The 12,419-nt window shown below is 40.4% G+C and overlaps 1 protein-coding gene across 1 annotated transcript in view; it reads left to right on the top strand.

The window, feature by feature from the left end:
• The first annotated feature begins 5,474 nt into the window (after nt 1–5,474).
• Nucleotides 5,475–12,419, top strand: part of FAM241A (family with sequence similarity 241 member A) — a 42,939-nt gene continuing 35,994 nt past the window's right edge. The window contains exon 1 of the mRNA XM_002815069.4: nt 5,475–6,991. Within this exon, the coding sequence (XP_002815115.1) occupies nt 6,839–6,991 (153 nt within the window). The 5' untranslated portion in view covers nt 5,475–6,838. The remainder of the gene's footprint in view (nt 6,992–12,419) is intronic.

A 12,419-nucleotide genomic window follows, 5' to 3' on the forward strand; every position in this document is an offset into this window, starting at 1 on the left:
TTCTTATAATACAAACAAAAGTCCCCAAATTGAGTTTTATTGGCCCTGATTGGCCTGACTTGTGCCTATTCTTGAACCAATCACAGTGGCCATGGGAGGTGGGGAGAGTAAAATGCATTTAATTCACTTAGTAAAAGCCATATTCTCCATTCCAATCACAGACTGGGAGTGGGAGAGAGATTGGTCAATAAGAAAAGCTGGGGTATTGTTAACAAAGGAGTAGGTACACCTTACTGCTCATCCGTGAGTAATAAATGTGCTTTGCCTAAAAGAAAAAAGTAGGTACAGATAACAATAGCAAAACCCAACATTTATCCATAAATAACAGTAAAAAGAATAAAGTCTAAGAGAAGATAAAATCACTTTTAAAAAAAGTTTGAGGCCAGGCGCGGTGGCTCACACCTGTAATCCCAGCACTTTGAGAGGCTGAGGCAGGCGGATCACGAGGTCAGGAGTTCAATACCAGCCTGGCCAACACAGTGAAACCCCATCTCGACTAAAAATACAAAAATTAGCTGGGCATGGTGGCAGGCGCCTGTAGTTCCAGCTACTTGGGAGGCTTAGGCAGGAGAATCGCTTGAACTAGGGAGGTGGAGGTTGCAGTGAGCCGAGATCGTACCACTGCACTCTAGCCTGGGCAACACAACTAGACTCCGTCTCTAAAAAGAAAAAAAAAATTGAAAGGACTGTCACCAAAAAAAAAATAATAATAATTAATTTGTTCTTTTGTACTTCGGAAATGAATTAGGACCAAGAAGCAGAGGAGATAAGGATACAGATTCAACTCAGTAGATGCAATAAACTTTCTAACAATTAGTATTAGTTATTTGGTAATTGAATAGGCAGTATCATGAAGTAATGAGTTTCCCATAGTTGGAGGCCTTCAAGCAGAAGAAGGGTGACCATCTACCAGAAATGTTATAGAAGGGGTCCTACGTTGGGTGATAGCTTGCTCTAAACTGCCTCTGAGATTGCTTCCAACTCTAAGATTCTAAATTATTGAGAACAGCATGAATAAAAGATCCAAACCCATTCAAGAACTAAATAATTCAACAAAAGGTAATAGAACTTTCAGCTATGAAGTTGAATCAACCAGACTTTGGGTGCCAGCAATCCCATTTTACAAGAAAAACAGATATAGATCTTTTTAAATGATTTATTTTTAAATTACAACATTAAAATTAATTTTACAAGGAAACACATCCCCCAGAGTCACATTGCCCAAAAAGCCATTTTAAAATTTTATCTTCCAAATTTGATCTTTTTGTTCACGTAATTTCACCTCTGTGAGACTTATTTCCTAAACTGAGAAGCTAAGTCCTGAATTACTCTTTTTACCTGCCTAGCTCTTGGGGTACAGGATAACTGAGTGGCTCTGTTACTATCAATCTTCACTTTTTCACCTAACATTATATTTAAATGTTTATCACATTGATATAAAATCTTCACCATTTTAAGGCTTTACATATTTGTGTTGGTATACCACAGTTTACTTAGGGATTTTCTTACAGGAAGACATTTAGGCTACTTTCAGCTTTTCACTATAATTCTGCCTTGAACATCTTTATGCAAACAACTTTTTCCCCTTTTTGTTTTTTTATTTTTACTTTTATTTTAAATAATAATTGTACACATTTACAAGGTTCAATGTAATGTTTCGATATATGTGTACATTGTGGAAAGATTATATCTAGATAATTAAGTTACCCATCAGCTCACATATCTTTTTTTTTATGGTAAGAACATTTAAAATCTACCCTTTTAGCAGTTTTGAAATATGCATTATTATTAACTATGGTCACTATGCTATGCAATGGATCTCAAAAAGTTACTCTTCCTGTCTAACTGAAACTTTGTATCCTTGGGACAACATCTCTCTGTCCCCCACCGCACCCCTTTTTTAATTCTTTCCTAGGACTGGAGTTAGTAGGCCAAAGGGTACAGATATCTCTGTGGTTCTGAGTATGTACTGCCAAAAGAATGCTATCAGTTTTCAGAGCTACTAGCAATGTCTGAGTTTAACCATTTCTCTAAAATATTGTTCAAATTAGGTTTTATTCGACATTTTAAAAATTACTAACATATTAAATAGTGCTTAATAATTGTCTATATTTCCACTTTTTTCTCTAGCAATGAGTTTAAATAGCCTTCTCAATACTTTTTTTTTTTAATAAAACAACTGTTAATCTACCTTCCTACTGTAAAGAGAGAACTCAGCAGTGCATCTGAATGCAACAAAATCACACTAGAGAACGTTAATAGAGCAGAGAGGATAAAAATTTATTCCAACCCAGGCATAGTGGCTCACACCTGTAATCCTAGCACTTTGGGAGGCTGAGGCAGGCAGATCACCTGAGGTCAGGAGTTTGAGACCAGCCTGGCCAGCATGGTAAAACCCCATCTCTACTAAAAATACAAAAATTAGCTGGTGTGGTGGCACACACCTGTAATCCCAGCTACTCGGGGGGCTGAGGCAGGAGAATCGGTTGAACCCAGGAGGCAGGGTTTGCAGTGATCCGAGATTACACTACTGCACTCCAGCCTGGGTGACAGAGCAAGACTCTGTCTCAAAAAATAAAACAAAAATTAATTCCAACAGAAAGAGCAAATTTCTCCTTCTCCCAATCAGAATGGACTCTCTGGGAAGGCAAGAGAGCATTAACAGAGCATTGTTTAAGCTGATACAGCTTCCTTAAACTGAAAGAACACTAAAGGAAGTGAGGGCCCTCCAAGTTTCCTTTCCTTGAAATTTACATAAATTGTGCAAGAACCATAGTTTCCTGGAATTTTGGTTCAGATTCCAAACATCTCAAAAATAATTCCCTGTGCCCTGCTAAATAGAAAGGAAGCAGATGAAAAGCATATGAGAAAAATTAAAGCATATAGGAAGCTTAGAATAACATTATAGTGTGACAAAAATCAAACCAACAAATGAAGTTTGGGGTAGTTTCCACAAATAACTGCATTTGTTTTTCTAAGATTATATTACCAATTGAGTCCAGAACTCTCTGATTTGCTCGTTTTTCCCCTGGAAAGATGCACAAATGAAATCAGAATAGAAGAACATTAAAAATAATAAAGGCATGAAAGTGAAGGATTAAAAGTCCTTGTTCCCATAGCAACTGCACAAGCCACATTTGCACTAGACAGGCCATTCCTTAGACGTGCATCTGTTTCTTGCACTTATTAATTTCTGGGAAAGCACAAAACACACTAATAAAATCACAACGAAACTCCATATGATTTAACTTTGGGAGGCCAAGGTAGGTGGATCACCTGAGCGCAGGAGTTAGAGCCAGCATGGCCAATGTGGCAAAATCCCATCTTTACAAAGATACAAAAATTAGCCTGGCATGGTGGCACACACCTGTGGTCCTAGCTACTTAGAGAGCTGAGGCAGGGCAGGAGGATCGCCTGAGCCTGGAGGTGGAGGTTGCAGTAAGCTGTGATCGTGCTACTGCGCTGCAGCCTGGGTGGAAGAGCGACACTCTGTCAAAAAAATAAAAAAACACACACACAAACAAAAAAAAACCACTACATATGATTTGAGACCAACATGTTATAGTTGCCTAGGTAATAACAATCTTGTATTTCCCATGGGAAACTGGCAGTGCTAGCTTTATGTGTATATTTTTCACATTGTGCCGCAGAGTGAAAACAGCCCTCTCCTCCCATAAGATTAGGATGTAATCTGTTTAATGTCTTTTGTGTAAAATGCTAGATTTATTTAAAGAGGTGGTTCTCCAGATCTCCAGGAAAAACCAGACTCTATGAACAAAAGAATAACAGTTTAAAGAAAAACTCACTCACTAAATTAAAGGTAAATAATATTAGGAAAAAAAAAAAAGGTTCTGCCTTCAGTCCTAGGTGGAGATCCAAGGATTCTGGCTACTCTTTGGTAAAAGTTCTTGGCTTCTGCCAAGAAAATAACACAAGGATTGGATTAAAATGAAGCTTCATGAGAATAGGGACCTAGACCTGGGCCTAATGCCTAGTAGCGTTCAATAAGAGAATAGGGACCTAGACCTGGGCCTAATGCCTAGTAGCGTTCAATAAGAGAATAGGGACCTAGACCTGGGCCTAATGCCTAGTAGCGTTCAATAAGAGAATAGGGACCTAGACCTGGGCCTAAGGCCTAGTAGCGTTCAATAAATACCTGCTAAAAAACTGAATTAATACACTTCTCAAAGACTCAAGAAGCCGGAATCTACAAAAGACCAGACAGTATACTCTAAAGGAATTTTGTAAGACTTGTCCCCTAAGCTGAACAAAGCTAACCTCTGTATTGTACCTGCCCAGCTATATAAATATTCTGTGCCTTCTGAGTCCTTTTATATATAAGGAATTTCTGCTCACTTTAGCCAGATGGAAGAGTGCATAGTTGTTTGACTTATCAAGTTGCCAATCAAACGCCAAGAGAGAGAACTTCAAAATGTGCCTTAGTTCATGGGGTTGGCAGTAAAGAGCTGATGTTCTCTGGGTTGCTGTATATAATCCTACATTTTTATCCAAAAAAGTTGATTTCTATTTTTTTATTTTTTTGAGACGGAGTCTTGCTCTGTTGCCAGGCTGGAGTGTGGTGGCGTGATCTCGGCTCACTACAACCTCCGCCTCCTGGGTTCAACTGATTCTCCTGCCTCAGCCTCCCTAGTAGCTGGGACTACAGGCATGTGCCACCACACCCAGCTAATTTTTGTATTTGTAGTAGACATGGGGTTTCACCATGTTGGCCAGGATGGTCTCCATCTCTTGACCTTGTGATTCGCCTGCCTCGGACTCCCAAAGTGCTGGGATTACAGGCGTGAGCCACCGCGCCCAGCCAAAAAAAAAAAAAAAAAAGTTGGTTTTTATAAGAAACACTACTAATAGCCAAACCAAAATTCCAAGAATGAAAATGTTGCCTTCAGGGAAAAAAATGAGGCCCATCGAAGAGGCTACTGGGTTCTCATGATGACATTTGTTTCTGATTGTATGTGTATAATATTAAATACTCTTTTCTGGGGTCTTAAAGACTTTTAAGAAAGAGAATGAACCAGATTCATTTTCTTTCTAATTTTTGATATCCAACGGCATATTTTCTGGCCCCTAGAGAGATTTTTTGTGGGGGAGAGACAATCAGAGAGGGCATGTGTGAGAGATGGTGTGTGTGAGAGGTTGTATATGTATGAGAGAGACTGTATGTATGTGAAATAATGTGTGTATGAGAGAGATTGCGTGTATGAGAGATTGTGGGTGTGTGAGAAAGACTGAGAATCTCCTGACTACAAAAAACAGCAAACAGTTCTTTAAAATAAACCTATGAGATTCTGCCTATTTTAATTCCTTCTCTGGGCCTGAAAACATTTTAATAGAAGATCCCAAATAACTCTTACTCTTCTCCATGTGTACACACGTTTACTTTCCATATTTACTTTTCTGTATTTTACCTGTACAATAACCCATCGTTTTCTCAAGTACAGATAAGGCATACACAGAAAAAATGTGATATTTTATTTAAACACCCCTCCATTTTCCTTGAATAAAATGGTTGGAGTAGCACAAAAAATAATTATCAATTGGATATATTCCCCTTACCACCCACTGAGAAAGACATATTCTTACCCAGTTACAGAAAGATACATCATTTGATACACCATCAAACGACCCAAGGCTCCAACAAACAACACACACTAGGAAGCACTCAACAGAAAGGGACAAATACACAGACCTTCAGTGAGACACTAGGAAAGGAGGCTAAAGGAACAAGAGGGACAGTGAAATGTGTGTTCCTTGAAAAGGATGGGCAGATACTCAGGCAAGAACAGGGGAACCCTGCTGGAAAGTGTAACTGGGTGCATGTGTGTGTTTCTCACATACAAACCCACACACACTCATCTCATACAAATGTGCTCTCTCTTAAATATATCCACTGGCTCTCTCACACAAGTAGTTTCTCTTTCACACTTGATCTCTCTCAGTTTCTGCTGTTCCCTCATACAATCTCTCTCACACAGTCTCTTGCATACGCATACAATCTCTCTCTCTCTCTCTCTCTCTGAAACGGGGTCTGGTTCTGTCGCCCAGGCTGGAGTGCAGTGGTGTGATCTCTGCTCACTGCAGCCTCAACTTCCCGGGCTGAAGTGATCCTCCCACCTCAGCCTCCTGAGTAGCTGGGACCACACTGCCGCCACCACACCCGGCTAATTGTATTTTTAGTAGAGATGGGGTTGCCCAGGCTGGTCTCCAACTCCTGGGCTCAAGCAATCTGCCCGCCTCGGTCTCCCAAAGTGCATACAATATCTTATACGCCGTTTCTTTTATATAGAATCTCTCTCACACACACACACAAATCACACTCAGCGTCTCTCTCACACTCTCTAACAGTCTCCTACACACACACAGTGTCCCTCATACATACACAGCCTCTCTCATCATGTACAATCTCCCTCATGCAGTCTATGTCCATAGTTTTTCACACAACACCCTTCTCTCAGTCTGTCGGCCTCTCTCTCTCTCAATCACTCACACACACACACACACACACACACACACACACACACACACACACACACACACACACACACACACACACACACACACACACACCCCATTGACCCCGCCCCCTGTCTTGGCCCCTCCCCTGTATGGCTCCGCCCCGACGGCCGGGGGTTGGGCGAGCCAGTGACAGGAGGGGCCGGGCTGGTACTTCAGGCGCCCAGGCCGGCGGGGCGCGCTCCGGCGGCTCCTGTCAGCGGCGGGTGCGGCGGATCCCAGGGCAGCCTTCGGGCGGCGGCGCTGCCTGGTGCGTCGCGGCGTGGTCCTCCGGCGGCTGTCCGGGGCGGCAGGAGTTGGCTGCGGGATGTGCTCAGCCGGGGAGCTGCTGCGGGGCGGCGACGGCGGGGAAAGCGACGAGGACGGGGACGCGCTGGCGGAGCGGGCGGCGGCAGGGACTGAGCGGGATCCCGGGGCGAGCCCGCGGCGGCGCGGACAGCGGCCGAAGGAGAGCGAGCAGGTGAGCGCGGGGAGGGGCGGCGGCGAAGCGGCCGGGTCGGGGGCTGCGAGCCCCGCCCGGCGGTGGAGGGAAGGGGCCCGGCCCGCGGGCTGCGCCGCAGCTCTGCCCCGCGTGGGCACTGGCTCCGCGGCGCTCTGGGAAGTCGCCGCCGGGAGCGGTTAGACGGCGCTCCCGGGAGGAGCGGCGGGGTCGCGCGAGTGCAGACGCCAGCGCCGGCCCCGGGGTCGCGTGTCTGGCGGGGTCAGCGTGGCTCGTCCCCTGGCGTCCGGCAGAGGATTCTCAAGCTGGCGCCCAGGGCTCGGAGGAAATGCCCTCCATAGCGGTGATTTATTTGAAAGCCTCACTTGTAAACACTTCTTTTTCAACTTCGAGTCCGTGCCCTGCGCCGAGTTTAGGAGACGGCGGCTCCCCTCCCGCCCTCCATCTTGCGTTTCCGAGCCCACACCTAGCGTGTCTGGAAGGTGTGGGTGGATTCCGTCCACGGGCAGCGCTGAAAGCATGAGTAGGAGCGGGTGTTACAATGGATGTCTTGACAGGGACTCTCCCAGAGCATGTTCTTCGTAAATACAGATGAGATCAAAGCTTCAGTTAAAAAGTGGAGAGGCAAGAATATTGCTTTCGGTTAGTATTATACTAAAGAGAAAGAAGTATAAGAGGCCAGCCATAGTAAGGGAAAAGAGAAGTTGCGTAATTTTTTAAACTCGCTGAGTTTATCTCATTTAAATAAAGTGTGATAATGGGCATTATAACATCAAATATCTTAAAGATTAGGCAAAAGGTTTAATTTTAAAAATTGAATTGTATGTTAGATGAATTTTCTACAGCAAATACAGTATTTAGACTTTACAAATACCTGAGGTAAGCCGATCTTTAGACTCACGTTAAGGAGCAGGAATTCAAATGATTATTGGCCTTTATTACAGCCTGTACTGTTAGGACAATTAATACCTGTCTCTCCTCATCTTTCTTCATCTGTCCTTTCTGTCACATTTCACAAATTACAGTATCATCACTAAATGCATTAATAGATGTATACCTTATATTGTTTCAATAGGTTACTTAGGAAACAGAGTAACACTGTGTGGCACACAAAATATGCCTTAGCCTTAGGTTTGATCACCACGTGGAGTGTAATTTTTCATCTGTGACAATATAAGAGAAAGTGACTCAAGCAAATAATTTGCTAGCTTGTTCTTCGGATTCCCTTCCTGGTGGTTTTTCCCGTTAACTGTACTCGTTTGCTCAAGGGCTTGATTTCCTCTAACTTAAATTGCTCAACTGGAAAAGTAAAGAAGACAGCACAAGAATTCCTTTGGGGGTGGGGAGGGGGTGCATTTGAGCAGGGGTTTCCAAAGTAAATTTTCAAATAGTTGTAAGGGAGCATATAAAAATACTTCATTTAAGCTTCTGTGTACTTCATTAGTATGATTATGTAGACGTCACTAATAGTCGTGGTCTTTCCAAAATTGCTTATGGTACAAAGTAAAAGGATAAAACAAAAAATGAAATGTGCATCTTAGAAAACATGTCACTTTGCATACCTGCCTCCTTCATTGAATGTCATGAAAGTTCATTTTCCTGTACTCCTTTGAAGTGTTATTTTTATCATTCTCTTTTTGCCTCAAGTTTTATTAATGTATTCTAAGCCCCCATACACAATAATTGAAAATCACACCGGAGATAGGCATTTCCTACTACATTAGCACCAAAGAAGAATTTGTCAAGAAACCAAAAATAAGCAAAAAATTGGTGCAACCCAACCCATTGGTGTAAAAAGCAAGCTTTTCTGATAAAACGTTTCTTGGTAATGTTATCACAAAGCCTTGTTTTCTAGTTTTTTTCAAGTCCTGTAAATGAAATTATGCATTGCCATGTAATGATGGTAGAAATAGTATTACATGTGTAAAGATATTTGAGGAAGAAATGAAGTTAACAACTATGGAACATATCCCAAGGACTCGTTTTATTTAGTTTTTATTTAGGGAGATGATTTTTGTTTGTCCTGTTGGTTGGTTGAAGGATACAAGGACTCCAGATTACAAATGGAATATTTTTGAAAGATTGGTTTCTAAGTTAATGATTTAGAACTTAAGGTGAACTTTTCCATGAAAACAATGATATAAACAGAAACAGAACCAAAACTAATTAGCTGGAAATGAGACAGAGGCCATCTTCCTGCCGTCTTTTCTACTTGGCACGCTCACTTCGTGTTCCAGAGTCATGGATAGCCTCATGGGTATTGAGAGGAAATTAGAGGCAGGAGCTAGCAAGGTGCTCCTTTTAACCCAGAAAAGAGCCATGGTTGTATGCTCTTGAACACCATAGCTCCAGAGGCACCTGACTTGTGCTCCTCTAGCTCTTTCAGTGATTTTGTCAACACCTAATTTTCTGTATTAAGTCCCTTTCTATTTCTCTTCCCCTCACAGAGTTTGCCCTTTCCTAATAATTTGGTGGAGGTTTCTTTCTTGGGCTATTTCTCAAGCTAAGTCCTCGTCCACATACATCCCTTCCTTCACTGATTTTTCTTTCCACTTCTGTCTGAAAGGTTCATTCCTTTTCCTCAACCTAGAAGGCTCTTTCATCAGCTTGTTATTACAATACCAGAACAAAATGTAACTTTATTTTGTTACTTATTTCATATATATATGAAATATATATATAACACCTAGTATTAACATAGGTGTTTTATTACTAGTTAAGATATTGTCTGCATCATTTTTAACAATTTGTCCTTAGATGCTACTCCATTTGAGAAAAAAGTGAAGGCTCTTCTGTCATTCTGGCCTGAGTCTTTCCAGGTAGGGCGATTGACAAAGGAGCCCTGGTTAAAATCAAGTCACTTAAGAAAGGAGGCCTTGGGAGAATGAATCAAGTCCCGTAGATGAAGAAACTGTGCCAGGTTTGAAATAGGATCAGGTGTCTAAAGAGAGAGAAGCAAGGGAAAGAAGCAATTTCAGGGAATGTCCAAGAAACTGAAGGGACAGGACACAGCTATTCCATATAGTGTTGGTAATTGTGTGCATGAGAGATGATCCAAGTATGTTCATGAGGGTGAATGCCAGGTGGCTTTATGTAAGAGTTTCTGTGCCCTGATGCATACCTGGAAGGCTAAACATCTCTAGTCCATTATTATATGCCTTAAATGTCAATAGCATCTGCTTACATGTGGCACAATGTACAGGTCACTCACATAACCTAACATGACCCTCTTACCTAGAGAATAGGGAAGTCCCATTATCCTTAGATTGACTTTCGAGTTATTAACTCTAGCTTTAACGTCTTTATGATTATAAAAGTAATGTGTGCTTTGGAAAATTAGAACTGTAAAAAGATCTAAAGAAGAAAAAAGCCTTTGAAATCCCACTCTGAGTAATATTTTGATATCAAATATGAAACATTTGGTATTACTACAGTATATTCATTTGTCTATGTGTATATGCATATGTACACACTTTTTTTTTTTTTTTTTGAGATAGGGTTTTGCTGTGTTGCCCAGGCTAATCTCAAACTACTGGCCTCAAGCAATCGTCCCGTCTCAGCCTCCCAAAGTACTGGGATTACAGGTCTGAGCCTCTGTGCCCAGCCACACATGTATTTTTAACATGTTTTAATATAAATATAATTTTGTGTCTTCTTTTACAAAAGATTGTGTCATTTTCCCATGTTATGGAAATTCTATGTGAAAACTCTCTTTAGGGCCGCCAAATAATTCATTCCCCTAACACCGCACATTGAAGTTGCTTCAAGCTTTCTTTTGTAAATAATGCTATCTGAAAATATTTGCTTGTAAATCCTTAAACTTCTACCCTGGTATAGATTCCTAGAAGTAGAAGAACTAGATCAATGAGTCAAACTCTTTGAAGCCTCTTGAAACATCCTAAAGAATTTAATTCAAGAAAGGTTGTACTGATTTACACTTGCAGCATTGGTGTGTAAAAAGGCCAGTTGGAAACCATCCATGCCAGCAATGAACAATATAGTTTATAATCATTGCCAATTTCATAGGTAAAACTTCTATCATATTGTAAGCTGTTGCTGGAGAGGTTTACTAAACCATTCATGTATTTATTAGGCATTTGTATTTCTTTTTAGTCATTTTTTTCCTTTTGTCATTATAAGGATATTAATCCCTTATTTCACATTGGCTGTAAATATTTTCTCTGCTTGCTACTTACTTTATAATTTTATGTTTTTTAAAATTTGATAATGCTTTGAATTTTTATTAAAGGAATTTTTTTGGCAATTTCGTATACACACACACCACTCACATGTATACACATATCTCTTTCTATACATATTTGTTAAGAAATTTTTTCTAATCTTACAATCAGTTAAATATTTGCCTATGTTTTCTTTTGTATGTGTGCATTTATGGTTTAATTTTTTTACTCTATATATTTCATCTCTTTAGAATGATTTTCTATATTGTATGAAGTATGGAGCTGATCTTTTTTTGTCCTAATCATTGAATAACGTACTTTCTGCCTTGCTTTATAATCTTTTATAGTATTAAGGATTATATTAAAGTCTGTATTAAATTTTTATATTTTTGTTGGTATTATGAAAAGGATTTTTTCCATATCATATTTTATTGCTGGTTTCTAGCTATTGGCTTTTATGTGTTTCATTTTTAACTGGCCACCTTTCTAAATTTTTATACTGGTACTAATAAATACTAGTAGCTCTTAGACTTGATTCTTTTGCGTCTTCTAGGTATATAATTATCCAGTTTATAGATAAGAATGATTTTGCTTCCTTTCAAATGATAATGTCTCATTTCTATTTCTTGCCTTTTGCAATGCCTAGAACTTTCAGAACAATGCTGGCTCATAGAAAAATTTAAGTAAATAAATGAAGGAACTTCTGTAACAGCATTTGCCAAAGTGTGTTCCATGAGATGATCTGTAAAAAAGAAAACAAAATGGGAGGCTCAGTGAGGGGGTCCGTGCCTTTTGATCTATCAGTAGAAATATGATTAACAGTACAGATTCTAGATCAGGGATACCTGGGTTTGCCTTTTATTGACTGTGACTTTAGGCAAGTAACTAACTTCTCTGGGCTTCAGTTTCTGCATCTGCATAATGGGAATAATTATATCAATGTCATAGGATTATTGGAAGGATTATATGAATTAATAATATGTGAGACATACTTAGAGCAGTCTCTGGCACATAGCTAGCATGTGAGTGTTAGCTGTTAGACCTAATTTTGGACCAAAGTCCTAACTGAAACGAAATCTGAGAAAGGCAATTTTAAGTTTTCCAGCCTTTGCAATTAGAAAACCACCTGAGGCGAAAAGCAGAACAGCGTTAATATAGTTTGGATGTTTGTTGCCTCCAAATCTCATACTGAAATGTGATCTACAGTGTTGGAGGTGAGATCTGGTGGGAGGTGTTTTGATCATGGGGGTAGATCCCTCATAAATGGC

Source organism: Pongo abelii, chromosome 3 (genome assembly GCF_028885655.2).
Source record: "Pongo abelii isolate AG06213 chromosome 3, NHGRI_mPonAbe1-v2.0_pri, whole genome shotgun sequence".
Classification (NCBI taxonomy): Eukaryota; Metazoa; Chordata; class Mammalia; order Primates; family Hominidae; genus Pongo; species Pongo abelii.